This window comes from Lates calcarifer, linkage group LG14, assembly GCF_001640805.2.
Source record: "Lates calcarifer isolate ASB-BC8 linkage group LG14, TLL_Latcal_v3, whole genome shotgun sequence".
In the NCBI taxonomy this organism is placed as follows: Eukaryota; Metazoa; Chordata; class Actinopteri; family Centropomidae; genus Lates; species Lates calcarifer.
Genome location: NC_066846.1, coordinates 7,828,169 through 7,843,024, shown reverse-complemented (window position 1 = coordinate 7,843,024; position 14,856 = coordinate 7,828,169). Strand labels below are relative to the sequence as shown.

Sequence of the window (14,856 nt, the reverse complement as noted above, 5' to 3'; positions counted from 1 at the left end):
TGATGCCCACAAACGTCCCTAGGTCATGTAGAACTAGGTACGACTATTGCAGGTCTTTCCCCATATCTTTCTATCCACATTTCCTGTCATCTTTATTGTGTAGTGTCTCGGTTGTGTAGTGTTGCACTGAAGTAGGTCCCACTGTGTCACTGACAGTGGTCACTGTGGTGTTCTTAATGCTTGGTGGGTGGTTCTGACAAACACATAAAATCTAATCCGTCTGTAACTCAGCAGGACAGAGGAAAAGCCAAGGTAACAGTATTTTACAAGAGTGAAACTTTGAAGTATCTTGGTTCTTAAAAAGCTTTTGGCTCATTTTGGAAAAAAAAACACACAGGTCTGAAGAAGAAGCAGAATGAGGATTATACAGTTTGACTCACATGATTAGGCACCAGCTACATCACTAAAGTTGAGATGAGTATTTATTACGTACATTAGGCGACTGTTCCATTAGGCATTCATACTGTCTGCAGCATTAAGTCTGACAGAGAGCATTTTGAAAGCCTTTATCATTTTGATTATAATACGTTATTAAGTTATTAAAGCTCATCATTTTCTCTAAGATCTAATAAATCCTTAAATTAGTTGTAATGGACAATTTGTATGCTAATGGAAGGAAATAAACTGACCACAGTGGTTTCTCTGGTGGAGACAGTGGATCTCATTTTGCACAATAAATGGAAAAGAGGCATTCAAGTAACCTGGTAAATTACACTGTAGAATACACCATGATTAGTCAACCTGAGTCTTAGATAGCCTCTAGGAAGAATGAAACGGGAGCAAAAAGGCACACCTGTACATGGTCTCAGCCTCAACATCGCCAAACCACACCCGAAGATTTGGAGTGAAGTTCTGTCCTGTCAGCTCCAACATGGCGACATCTCCACCACCGTTTAGCTGCAGACGAAGAAGATAACGTGGTAAACCTCCTGGTATGACGCACTGTGACCCACACAAATTGGACTGCATCTTTTCTAAGGTATTCTGTTTCCAAACTGGTCTGGTCTGTGTACCTGTAAGCTCTCTACCACAGGCACGGGGGTGACAGGCGAGTGGACAGGGCCCATGCCCTCGTAGAAAGTGTATTCGGCCTTGTCTGTGCTGATGATTGTCCAGGAGGCGCCGTCGTTGATCATCTCCTTGTTTGGTTCCTTTGGGCATGGAGTGGCCTGGCAGAAGAAGGTGGGGGTGGAAATGGGGGAGATATGAACTACAGTGCACATCAGCCACAGAGATAACCACCAACAATTACACCCAATCAAGACTACTCTCTTCAGAACAGCAATCAAATGTCACTCTTTGACTTAACAACTCATCCCCACTGAGTGTAATAAAGACAAAGGAAACTGGACTGAGCTCAAATTCACTTCCAATTCTGTCCACTCAAAGGTACAGAGATCACTGTCTATTTCGGCGTGCTGAAGCAATCATCTTCAATCATCTGCGAACAGTGCAAGATTGACTTGATCTGAGCCAGAACTGGCCTTGACCCTGAATTAAGGCGTACAAGTGTACAGACGGCAGAGAGTGTGAGAGTGTTTTCGGGGTGAGACACTGACTTGAAACTGGATGATCCTTTCTTGGGAAAGGCACAGGTACATGCGTTCTGTGTCCTTCAGGTAGAAGGCACACTTGTGGAGCTGGGAGACGGGGTCGTCTGCGTCCAGCAACGCCGTCTGCTTGTCCACCTTACGGATGATCTGGGAGGGAGGAGAGAGAGCGGGATGCGTTAGCCGTCTGGAAGGGGAGATGGAGGGATGAACAGAAGGTGCAGGGAGGGGATATGTCAGAGGGAAAACTGTATTAAAGGATTAAAGAAAGTCACCTGATTTGGAAGGAAAGGAAGGAATGAAGTGAAGAAAAAAAGGAGGAAAAGTAGAGAAGATAAAGAAAGATGGGTGGATAGAAGGACGGCAGTAGCTGCTTATTCAAATCATTAATAACTAGATAGATAACTAACATCATCAGGACAACATTCTTTAGATAAACAAAGGTCTTCATGTTGCCCTTTGTTAAAGGACTAGTTCAACATTTTTTGGGTAAAAAGGGGGACAGGAAATAGACCTGCACAAAAATTCCTCAAAATTGTCAACTATTCCTTTAGGGCGACAAAGTTGGTGACTATTCTTTTAAACACAAATGATTTTTTTGCTTTATTTTATTCTCTTTGCTGCTGCAGTAATGAGTCAACTTCCCCACTGGGAACATTAAAGCTTCTCTTTCTGCTGGATCTGTCTAATCTCAAATGATGTGTTTCATTTACCAGTCTGGGCAGAGCCATGCCGGTGACAGAGCAAACCAGCTTGACTGTCTGGCCGTAGTGGATGTAACCGTCTCTCACAGTGAACTCTTCTCCTTCTGACTCCTCGTCATCCACTGAAAACACAATGAGCACAATGCGGGCGAGGAGAAATCAGTGCCGCAGGAAGCCGCCCACGAACCTCAACCGTTCGCATACATTCAAACCCACATTCAGTCAATCAATCACTTTCTTTGTCAGTGATGAATCAGCTGTCTAATTACTACATTACAGCATGGTTTTACATTTACAGTGAACACAGAGCGAGAGAGAGACATGAAGAGAAAATGACAAGCTGTCAAACCACATCAGATTTTCCTCACTTTACTCATGTTGAACCTCTGTATGATTTGAAGCTTTTCTAAATACATTCAGTTATTTCTCTGCACAGCGTCTGCGCTCAGGCTGTTTAACCTACACAGGTGGATGTAGAAGGCGCCCCACTGCTGAGAGCTGGCGTGAAAGTTGCCGCCCTCCACGTGGAGATAGCGTGTGCTGACCGTTTGGGACCGCAGCCGGTTGAACAGTGCCACCTTCGTCCCTGATGCGATGCACACTGCGAACACACACACAGGCACAGACACACAGAGGCCAGGGCGGGTTACATAATGAGCCAAACATGACGTGCTGCTCTCAGGTCAGCTGTGTTAGCAGTGTGATAAGAGGCGAGGAATTAGACATGAAATCTTAGCAGAGGAGGTGAGGTGTTCAGGACAGGTGTGCTACAAGTGACATAACTGGGTTACCAGACATTCATATGAAGCTACACTGCCCTCTAGTGGTTGGAAATAATAATAATAATAATAGCACAGATTATTATAACTTATTAATTCAGCCCCTTTCTGAAGAAAAAAATAGTTTCTTAAATGTGAAAATCAAGATTAAAACATTTTTCAAAGATTAATGAAAGTAAAGAAGTGACAGAATCTAACACATGAAACTAAAACAAGACTGAAGTGCATCTATTTAAATTCATGACTTTAATTTTAGAATAAACATTAGTTTTCGGTTCAAGTTTTTTCCTCTTTTTATCCTTTGATTTTTGTTATCTCTGTTATCCAGACACCATCCTTCTTAAATTAGGCTCCCATTGATATTCTTGCTATAACCTTAACCATAAACTTAACATGAGCGTTTGTTAAATGCTGGTGCAGCTAAGTGAACATAAAATCACATCCTGTTTCCCTCCATGTTACTGTTGTTAGAGTTGAAATCTTTTGCAATAGCTGACAGTCGACACACGGTTTTTACATAAAGAATATACCCAGCGTTTAATCATAATAGATACCATGGACCACCGCATTTAAGAGTTTAGTGCACTGTCAACACACACTGAAACTTGTGGTCACACTCCGATACAGGGACAGCTGGTAAAAATGTGCTTTAAACAAACTTACAGTCAGCGTTTTTGAGGGACTGCTTCTTTTTGGAGGGCTTGGAGATGACTTTGATCCTCTTGCTGAGGAAGACACCGATGTCAGCGCTGTTACCGTAGAACATCTTGACAGACAACATGAAGTGCTTTCTCTTGTCGGAGTCGGATATGTACAAGGTTTTGGCTGTGCAATAATTCTGGGAGGAAATGAAAGGAAGAGAGCGGGAGAATCTTAGAGATTAGACGGCTTCTTCTCTTAACAAGTGACTTTCACACACACACACACAGCTCATATTTCCATCCAAACTTTTTGACACGCTTAAATGATACGTTACAAGTTTGTCACCATTGTCGTCGTTACCTTTCCCTCTAAGTTAAGCTGTTGCATTTCTTGGTCGCTGTTGCCGATGCCGATGAAAGCACACGGCTGCGACTCCTGCTCGGAGCAGCCGTCTCGCTCCATCTGCTCCTTCTTTTTCTTCCAGCCACTGCCCATCAGGTAAACGCAGGGGGGAGGGCAGAAGAACCTGGACGAAGGGACAAATATTTATGACTCCATGAGCTCCAATCGCTTCTTTACCATCCGTGATAATTACTTGACAGGTTTAGGTATTTAAAAGGTATTCAGAAGCCACCTGAGCAGCTGAGTACATCCCACATGAGATACCAAATGTTGGTGTTTGTCCTGAAGATAATCACTCAGCTATTACTGTAAATATAAGTGTGTTCCCAAATCAGTGAACCAATGAACGAGAAAATAACTTAAATGTGAATATGAGTGAGTTTTACACCTCTTTAAATAGAACAAACTGAACAATGTGCATCTCTTAATTTACACCACAAGAGGGCAGACCTGCACCAAGCTTAAACAGGACAGAAACTTTCATCATTATACTGTTATGTACAATTCAAATGAACCCTCTTTCCTCAAGCTGTCGAGCCTGATTTAACAGATGTTACCATGATCAGTCCAGTGTGGAAATGATATGTTGAGAAACATAAATGAGCTTCTAACTTCTAACAAATGAAAGGCAACTTTTTTCCATTTTAAAACTGCTCTTCTCCCTTGAAATACTTATATATCAAGAATAGAACCCCATAGAAGAAAAGGCCGACTTTGGTCTTGTTAAATGTGAAAACCAACTCATCTGTGAACCCTCGAACTTCAAATAAATTTATGTGCGTCAGTGTGGAACTGGAAAGCGACCTATTTCGCAACACCAAGTGTCTGTCTCTGTGGGTGTTTGTCTACTTTCACCTCCTATAAAAAGCACAGACACAGAACAAGGCAGCTAGAAAAAAAAGGAGACGGGCACATTTGCATTCTCGATGCACCCACTTTCTCGGGCTCCCTTGTTACAGTACAGACAGACATAATCAGAGGTGCGAGACAGACACAGACACAGACACACACACACACACACACACACACACACACACACACACTGGATGTTGAAACATTAATATGCATACAGAGGCAGAGACCTGTCTGGATATGGTGACTACGATACAGAAGAAACCCCTATGGGACTTCCTTAGAAGTCTCATTCAGACACTTGTCTATGGTGCGGCCGGATGGCCGATTGATTACAGATATTTTGGTTTGAACTGAACACCCATATTTAAGCCCTGCACTGGCATGTCACTGAGCAACTCGCAAACCACAAACACTGATAGCTGATCCTGTACAAGCATGCATGTGTGACAAGAGTGTTTGAGTGGCTCCTCCGGATGCTATTCGCCTCACCAGTGTCACTTTAACTGGACAAGACATCGATAAAAAAATAAAAATAATAATCTGAGGAATTCATCTCAGTCTCAACCTCTCTCCCTCCGTCTTTCTCTCCTGTTCTGCTCCAACTCTCTGAGGTGTCTCCGAGTTGGCTCGCAACATCTGATTTACCAAGAGATAGGCCTGATGAGATCGCAAGCAGCGCTGAGGCTCGGGCCAAGAAAACAGGCAGAGGATGGAGAGCTTGAAGAGAGTTGCAAAATGAGCAAGAGGTGGAAGTGGGGGGTGGGAGGAGGAAAGCTATAAAAAGTTCAAGAGTGAGAGGTAGAAAGGTGAGAGCAGAGTTACAGGAAGAGTTTGAGGAAGAGAGGACAAGTTCAAGAGAGCAGAAGAGAGAGAGAGAAAAAAGAGAAGAGGTTGCGACAGCCAGTGATCACCTTGTAGTCATCTTTGAACTTTATAATCTGTCAAGAGGCATTGCATGGAAATTATGACGAAGCAAGATGGCAATGAGTTACATTGCCTGGTGAACCTCTGTGACCTGAGTGCTCTCCTCTTTGACCTCTTATGCCTAAACTCTCCATGGTTTTTACCAGGACACTGCCCCCGGAGCCTTTTAACTCCCTTACTCCCATCACTCCTATTTCCCTCTCCCTGCTGCCCTTCCTTCCATCTCTCTGCGGCCTTCACCTGAGCGTGGCCTCGTGCAGGAGGTCGTCGCTCATTTCCTCCTCTGACCTCTGTTGATATGGGAGGTCAGAGTGGGTCAAGATACCCACACACTGGAATGTGTGTTTTTCATTCACTTCTTACCCTGACCCCCCCACCCCTCCGAGTAACCTGCCCATAAATTCTCGCAACGAAGGAGTCCACCTCTCAAAGGTAGACAAGGACTAAAGGACAAGGCCAAGTTGTTTGTTTTTAGGTGATGCTAATAAGCCTCCAGGGTGCAGCTGTGTGCAGCCAGTGTATTAAACAAAAGGACAGGGCTTATTAAACAGCGCACAAAATAAAATATTGACACATGACCACATGTGATGTTAGACGATGGTTAAAACAACAAAGTGGCACGACACAGTCAAAGTTAGATAATAAAGAGATACTAAAAGGATCCATGTATTATACTGAACATTAATAAATGTTACCATTTAAGCTAACCCTGTTACAGTATTGATGTACTGTAACAGAATTAGCTTAAGGCTAATTTCCGTTTGCAGTCCCTCGTCAGGGCACACGTAAAACACACACAGTGAAAGAACTGAACAAAACAAACTGGACACATAATACAAAGTTACACAAAGTAGAACATCACACACCCACCATGTCAATATAAGGTCACAGCCAGCATCTTGTTAGTTTAGCTTAGCATTACGACTGGGAACAGGTGGAAAAATCAGGCACGTAACAACCCGCGAAACCACAACTTGTTTTTGCACTTGTGCAAATTAAACAAATGAGATACAACATGTTGGATTTTGTTGGTTTTGGACAGAGCCAGGTTGGTGCTTTCTCTCTGTTTCCAGTCTTTAAGCTAAGCTAAGCTAAGCTAAGCAGCTGCATATTGTGGTTTCATATTTACCATACAGAAATGAGAGTGGTATCAATCTTCTTGTCGAACTCTCAGCAAGAAATTCAGAACTATTCCTTTAAGACACATAATCAATCAGTCTTACAGGTGTGCAGTGTTAATCTTAGATGGAAAAGTGGTGCAGGGAGATCAGATGTACTTGTAAAATTGTGTTTTTTCCAAGGTTTATTAAGTCTGAGGGAACCTTGATAAACGACTGGCACAAGCGAAGAATCTGCTGTTTATATTCAACTCACCTTTTCTCATTGCCATAGGATTTCTGTGCAACTTTTGCGTGCAGGATCATGACAGTTTGGTCACCTCGCTCCTTCAGGTAATTCCTCATCGCTTCTCTGAAAGATGAAAAAAGGAGGGGGGCGAAGAGAGAGAGAGAGGTTCAATAAAAGGTCATTTGGAGACTCGGCAGATGAGGTGAAGCGATACTGAGTGTACTGAAACCTCTGGGGTCGTATCATCCTGCAGGTTTAAAAAGACAACATTTTAGTGTGGAAAAAAAAGTGTGAGGTATGGAATGAGAACATTTAGAAACGCACACACACGTACAGTACACTCGGACGCAATGACCTCTGGAGCGCCTCAGAGCCTGCACGGCCTGCTGGCCAGAAAGCTATGTTCTTCCCCCAGCTGGGTCCATTTGAGGTGGGGGTGGGCTGAACCGTTAATGACCAGCTCAGAGGGACAGTGAGGAGGCAAGGGAAAGGAACATTGGGGAGAAGACGAAAAAGGCAGAGAAAGAGAGAGAGAGAGAGGGGGGAGGGAGAAAACACCAGAGCTGAAAAAACTAAAACAACAGAGCTGAGCTCACCAGCAAAGATTCCTCATCTCGTGTCAAAATGTTGCAAGGTCCGCGCTCCAATTACTTCTGTCAACTCCGCCAAACCCTCCCACCTCCCCGACAGCTCCCCACCTCCTTTACACAAACAGGCCGAAAATGATTTTAATATTCAGGAGAGCAGCAGAGCAAATGTTGGGCTGCGATGAAAAAACGTGTGTGGGGGGGCAGGTGGGGAGTGGGGGGTGGGGGGTGGGGGGTCAAAGATCAGACTTCGATGCACAATTAAGACACATCACACGTATGGACATTAACACACTCTGACCGAGTCCACGCACATGCACAGATGTCAGTGACACCTGACACGCTGGGGTGCTCAAAGGGCTTCCCACTCACACACGCACACGCACGCACACACACACACACACACACACAGCTTTCCACTCTGCCACGCAATACTGGGCCGCACGCTCGGGTTAGACAGGGTCTTTGTTATGAAAAGCAAGGGGCCCCTCACTGTGTGTGTGTGTGTGTGTGTGGGTGTGTGGGTGGTGGTTGGAGGGGGGGCAGAGGAGGAGGAAGGCTGAGAGGGATTGTGGTTTATCCATTTCATAATGGCCCGGGAAATGTTTTATTTCTCGCTTTGTTGTGCGATGAGACAATTATTTTTCGGAATATTTGCCTCTCACAGCAACACCAAATCATGCTCTTGTTTATTCAGTATTTTCTAAATTACCCATCGCCGGCAGCTGTAACTGAACATGACGGAGGTACGATCCTAGAATTCCAAACATTTGAGGCCATTTAACTGATCCGATGCAATCTGATCCCATCTAACCGCCACATGGAGAAAATTATATCAGGCCAGGAAGAAGGTGCACACACAACCTCGACCAAACTCCTGTGGTTTGATTAAAACACTTTTGACTTAAATACGTGGACGTGTTTAAGCAACTTCATTTTTCTTTTGTTTACATTAAGTGGCATGACAATCCTCTGGGGCTTCAATGAACCATACACTCACACCAGTGTTGTCCCTCAAATGCACTCTCTCTCACTCTCTCTCTCACGCACACACACGCTCATTGCTCTGATTGATTATATGGAGAGCCCTCAGTCAAAACCTGCTGATGTCAGGCCTGCAGGGCACATGTCACCGAACACCTCTGATGACTTGTTGACCTGCTGGTCTTTTTACAGGTAGGGTGATGTCACAGATAAAGCAACACCAAGAAAACACACACACACACACACACACACACACACACAAGAAGAAGAACTTTCTTAAGCATGGTTCATGGTGATTATCTGTATATACAATGATTAACATTTTTCTCACATTCCTGCTTTATTAGATAGCAATAAAACAGGAAACATGAGGACACAGAGGTGTGACAATCAACAAAGTACAGCCAAACTGGGGATAGCATGATTGTATGGCGTGTATCTTTACTGATAGGTCACCTTGATGGAGTTATTTTTTAATTTCATCAAGCTCATGATGCCCGGTTATGAGGATATGATGTTTTTCTTTGACTTATGTGACAAATTAAACTAAAGATCTTTGGGTTTTAGACAGCTGACTGAACAAAAAAAAAAGCATGAAACAGAATTAAAAGTCATCTTCCGTTATAGGGAACAATAACTGCTGTTATTTATATCAAAAGTATATTTCCAAAATCTCATTGAATCATACACACGCCTCCAGCTTCATCATCAATGTCATTTTACAGTCACGACAGTGAGTGCCACATGGTTACTTTATGACACCAAAATCTCACCCTGGTGTCGGGTAGGTTGTGTGCGACAGCTTTGGCTTGTGGTTAACACTGTTTCAGTGTTCACCAAACCTTTCCAGACCACTGTGGCTGAGCTGGGGAAAGACCATTCCCTGTCACGAAAGATGTGTTTCGCCATTATGATAAAACTTTCACACACAGCGGCTTTTATGTACTGTCATCTGCAGTGTCCTCTTAATCATCTATATTTACTTCACAGTTCACCAAAATAACCTCTGACTAGATAACCAAGATGCCCCACATGTGGCAATAATCAAATGAAACAGTATAGCCTGTGATCCAATGAATAGCACGAACCCAGTGGTGGGTCCATCATTACAAACTTGTGTTTTGTAGCCAAGCATTGTTCAAACCCACAGGATTTTATATTAAATTCTAGTGGGGAACCCAAGGTTTACAAAGATACCAAATATGTCAGGATGGATTTTAGGGAAATGTGTATAAAAATGATGCACAAGACATTGGAAATATTTCCATCGGATGTAACACTGCAGCCATGGAAAACATGCGATCTTGGGTTTGAATGTTTCACCCGGTGTAAAAATAAAATACTGGACAAAGCAGACACAAAATACACGCAACAATGTCATACAGTGGGGATTTTTTTTCTGTAGATCTAAAAGAGATGGGGGAAAACATGGCATAATCAAGATTTCAAGAGATTAAAGCCTATGCAAAAGAGGGGAAAAACAATTACTTAACCAGGACTTAATGGCAATGACACACCCAGTGACACCCCCCTAAAAAAAACCTCATGATGATAGCAGGGATCGGTGACACTCAACGGTACAACGGAGACATCTGACTAATCGCCCATCTCTTACACATACTGAAACACAGGCACACGCACACTCTTAGCTAGAGATTAGGTCTCTTCCTGAGAGCTGAAGACGGGAAGGAGAAGTGAGAGAGACAGTGACCAGTGCACGGCTTAACTTCCTATGTGAGAGTAGCGTGCAGACAAACAGGCTGATGAAAATTCAGACACGCACATGCATCTATATAAAAAAAAGAATACAAATATGTGTAAAACATAAGGACAGGATAAAGGAAAACACTCAAAATACAAATATATCTGGAGTCAGATTGACAAAATAGTACAAACTGACAAACCAATACCTTATTTCATCAGATTTCATCAGAGACAGGAAGTGAGGGTAATGGCCACTGCAATCTTGACTGAATCAGACATACACACACACAAAGCCACATCCACATGTAATATAAAAGCACACGCAACCAGGGACAAGCGATGACAATGTAGCCGTGCAGAGAAAAACAAACCAAAAAAAAAAAAAACACTTTTTATCTGAAAGGTTAGTGGTTTAACAGCCGCTGCAATCCAGGCAGATTTGTGAAATAGATGGCAGCTGTTTAACTGCCTCTTACGCTGAACTAATAAGACACATATACACTTGTTCAAGCCATACAGGCAGCATGGAGGTAGTAAAAGAGAAAAGGAACTGAACCGGCAAAGCAGAGGAGCAAACAACCACACAGAGCAAGTGTCAGACAAAGAGTTAGACAACGAGCAAATGATATGAGAACTTCATCTAAGTGGCAGGTTCAGTTTTGTTGGGCTGAATTTAGATTGAGACAATTTGTTTGTGAAGAAAAAAGAGAAGAAGGAGGGACGGCCGAGGCATGAATTGAGCGAGAGAAGAGATCTAGAGTGAGATATAAACATAACAAACAAAACAAAAAAGGAAATGCTCGAGAAGCGAGACAAAAATGTGCCAGACAGATTTAGAAAAAGAGACATTTTCAAACAGCAGGCACTATGGGGGTCGGGCGAATTTGTGTGTGTGTGTGTGTGTGTGTGTGTGTGTGTGTGTGTGTGTGAGGAGGGGCTAGGTTAAGCCAGGCTACAGATGCAGCGGAGCAGACAGGCATCTGTCCTGTACATCTGCCACAGTGTCTACGGCAGAGTGGGACAGTCACAAGACCCCCCTGTGAATGCGCACACACACACACACACACACACACACACACGGGCAGACAGAGTGGCGAGGCATACTAATACACACGTGTGCTGTGAAATAGCTCAATTAAGATGATCAGACTGCAATTAGTGTGCGCCTTTGTGCATCACAAAAGGTAGATTACACACATCCGTCGTGTCAGGCTTGGGTTAAGACATTCACAATCAGCCACTTCAGGCTGACTCAACCTTCATTAAAAAAGGTATTCTCCATTTATGAAGTGACCAGCAGACAAGTGCCCGTTCAGTGTTTTTGAAATCTGACCTCCGGAAGGCCCTTGTGAACCTCTTAAAAAAACACTGATAGGAAGTTGCCTAAAGCTACAGGATCTTGCAGCAACTTTTACTAGATCAGCTCTGATATCTTACTACCTAAAAACAACACAAAAACAAAGACCGGTACGCTCTGTCGCAGTGTGGGTTGTTTAATAGCCCACAGCATCAACAGCCAACGAGGGGAAAAACAAACAAATGTTTAGAATTTCAATACAGTGAAAGCTGAATGGCAGATTAAACTGATTTTGTGAGAACCAACTACGCACCTCTTATCAATAAGAAAAGAGGGAAACCCTGCAAAAGAAAATAATTCAAGAACAAAAAAAATGTAAATGCAAGCATGCGATTTCAGACTGAACAACAGCCTGAGCCAGATCAATTGTCATTGTGGTTTTATCTCAGTCTGAATTTAAGAGTTTTAGACAAAGAAGCAGATAACTAAAAAAAAAAGGTCTCTATTGAGCGTTTCCATCTGAGGCGATGGATTCTGCAGAGCTGGCCCTTCCTCCCTTGTTTGGGAGAATAAGCCCTTGAAGGGGCGGCTCCCCCTAACAGAGGAGGCAGCTTTATCCAAGCCTGTATGCTCATGTGTTGTGTTGGGTTTTGTGTGTAGGTTTTGTGCATGTGTATCTGTCTGAATCTGAGATGTGTGTATGCAAGCAAGTGTGTGTGTGTCCTGCGCGTGCTCATTTCTAAGTGTATGTGTGTCATGTATTGTATTTCCAGTCGAGTAGCCTTCCTGACAGGGCGGCCCTGCAGGACCCAGAGCTTTAGCTGCCCTAAAAAGCCCCTGCAGGACGGTGCGCTATTTTAGCTGTCTGCGCCGCTGCCTGACAGAAAAAAGTGGGGCTGCTGTAGCTGCAGGAAGGGAGGGGGGGGGGAAGTGGGTGTGAGTGAACATGCGGACATGAGGACACAGATTTATACGGACTAACACAAAGAGCAAAACACCATGATGCACAGGGGTATAAAACCACACACGCTGAAGAAGTTGTGCCTTTCTGCTACTGGGTAAAGAGTGCTTTGTGTCCATCATATTTCTGGCCATCGAAACCATCACACAAATGGAGGGGCCAGTGCAAGCCAGCGGACTGGCAGCACATGAATGAAGAGGGGGACACATCAAAAGGTGCTGGGGCCCCTTTTTTTCCAAAACCAAGCTCGGCTGTTCCAGGCAACATGCAACCCCTCATTTTCCCCGCTGAGTGCCACGCGCAAAAAAAAACAAAAAAAAAACGAGGCGCACATGCGTACACACACGAGTGCACAGGCAAACCCGTGCCCGCTCCCAGTAACAAAGAGAAACACCAACAAGCAAACAAGTGCAGATGCACACACACACACACACACACACACACACACACACACACACACACAAACCTCCAGAAGTAAGCCACAACATCCATCAACATTCTCTGTTCACCCAAATGTTGCTCCAAATGACTTGGAACAAACATAAGAGGAACAGAATAATCAAAAACTTGCAGCGCTGCTGGTCCAAGCTGTGCTGAATGCACAGCACAGTGCATGCGGAGTGCAAGTTTAGACTGCGAGTCCTCAGAAAGGGTGAATTATTGCCTTTCTGGCTTGTTTCTCTACAAACAATTGCGAGACACAGAGTTCATTTCAGCACAAACATATTAAAGCACGTCTCGCAGGACTTTAGAGTGAGAAACTACAGAGCTCTAACGAATAAACAATCAACAGCATAACAACTATGACGTAATACGGCAGGGGTCAACAGATAACAGCTGTCCAATGGCAAGCGTGTGGACAATCACGCAGGAAAACTACTCAAACAGTGTTGTTTCTTCGATCAACTTGTTGTCATGGTGCAACAACATGCAGCCAATCGGTGCTATATTTGTTCTGTGGTTTTTACAGATGCATATCAAACTTAATCTGCATCACCACTTTTGGAAATCACCACCAGTAATGATCCCCTAAGTTCCCCAATGGCGACTTGTTGGCCAAGAGTTTATGCCTTTGTGCTTTTTTTCCCGATTAGCACATATATGCAGATGTGTTGCAGCTTTTTGAAGGTGACAAATTGATAGAAAAAGATCCACACCTTTTTGTTTTGACTGGTAATTACAGGTATTATGCTATCAATTTCTCAATATTCTAATTATTCAGCGGTTCTGAAAAGTGAGGTGTTTGCAGTGAACTCATTTATTTAAAAGGTGAGATGTGTTGTTCTTGAATTACTGTATTTACAAGAATGCCTCTAACCTACTCAAAGGTAAATACCACCATGACAACACATATGGTTTTAAGGGGAGATGGTGCTGTGTGCACGTGTGTGTGTGTGTGTGTGTGTGTGTGTGTGAGAGAGAGCACACACTCACCTCGTTAGGCGCTGTGGCTGAGGGCGCTCCCCGAACTTCCTGCAAAGACACAAAGTGAGAGAAAAACATGAGTGGGCTGGTTATCAACCACAAACACACACAGAGTAAACACTGCATTACACAATGGTGCACGTATACAAACACACGCACACACACACACACACAAACACACACACATACACTGTGGCCTTGACAGTGTTGTAGTGGCACCGTGCTCAAACAGAGGCAAGTGACAGGATGTGTATCTTCTTGTTTTCATGGCCGTGGGCAGGTTAAAGCAGGAGCACAAACACTGAACTTTATTCAAATTAATTCTTGTCAATGACATGTCAAAACAGGTTGTGCATCAACAGAAAAATCTCCTCTGTTTCAGATTTCTCTGAACCTAATAGTCAGCAGTACTAGTATATTTCAGGAACTCATGTGCAAAAGCAAAATCTACAACTCGGCAAACCACATGAACCCCAGCTATAAGGTGTGGACTTGACTGAGCGCTCAGAGGACAGTTACACACACTTATCTTGGTTATCTAGGTTTTTACAACCTTCAGCTTTAAATGCTGAATAAACTGTAGCTGTGGTGAGGATGTATATAGACCTCATTGTTTGACTTTGATACTAAATCCATTAATGGCACAACACTAATAAAAATGTAACATATACTACAGTAACAGCTCTCAGGCTTCA

At 43.5% G+C, this 14,856-nt stretch overlaps 1 protein-coding gene across 1 annotated transcript in view; it reads right to left on the bottom strand.

The window, feature by feature from the left end:
• Window positions 1-14,856, bottom strand: part of rbpjb (recombination signal binding protein for immunoglobulin kappa J region b) — a 45,170-nt gene that overhangs the window by 5,083 nt on the left and 25,231 nt on the right. The window contains exons 2-10 of the mRNA XM_018704416.2: window positions 14,171-14,209; window positions 7,231-7,326; window positions 4,036-4,201; window positions 3,697-3,871; window positions 2,718-2,855; window positions 2,264-2,376; window positions 1,560-1,700; window positions 1,014-1,169; window positions 794-897 (exon numbers count right to left, since the gene is read on the bottom strand). Of these exons, the coding sequence (XP_018559932.1) occupies window positions 794-897; window positions 1,014-1,169; window positions 1,560-1,700; window positions 2,264-2,376; window positions 2,718-2,855; window positions 3,697-3,871; window positions 4,036-4,201; window positions 7,231-7,326; window positions 14,171-14,209 (1,128 nt within the window). The remainder of the gene's footprint in view (window positions 1-793; window positions 898-1,013; window positions 1,170-1,559; window positions 1,701-2,263; window positions 2,377-2,717; window positions 2,856-3,696; window positions 3,872-4,035; window positions 4,202-7,230; window positions 7,327-14,170; window positions 14,210-14,856) is intronic.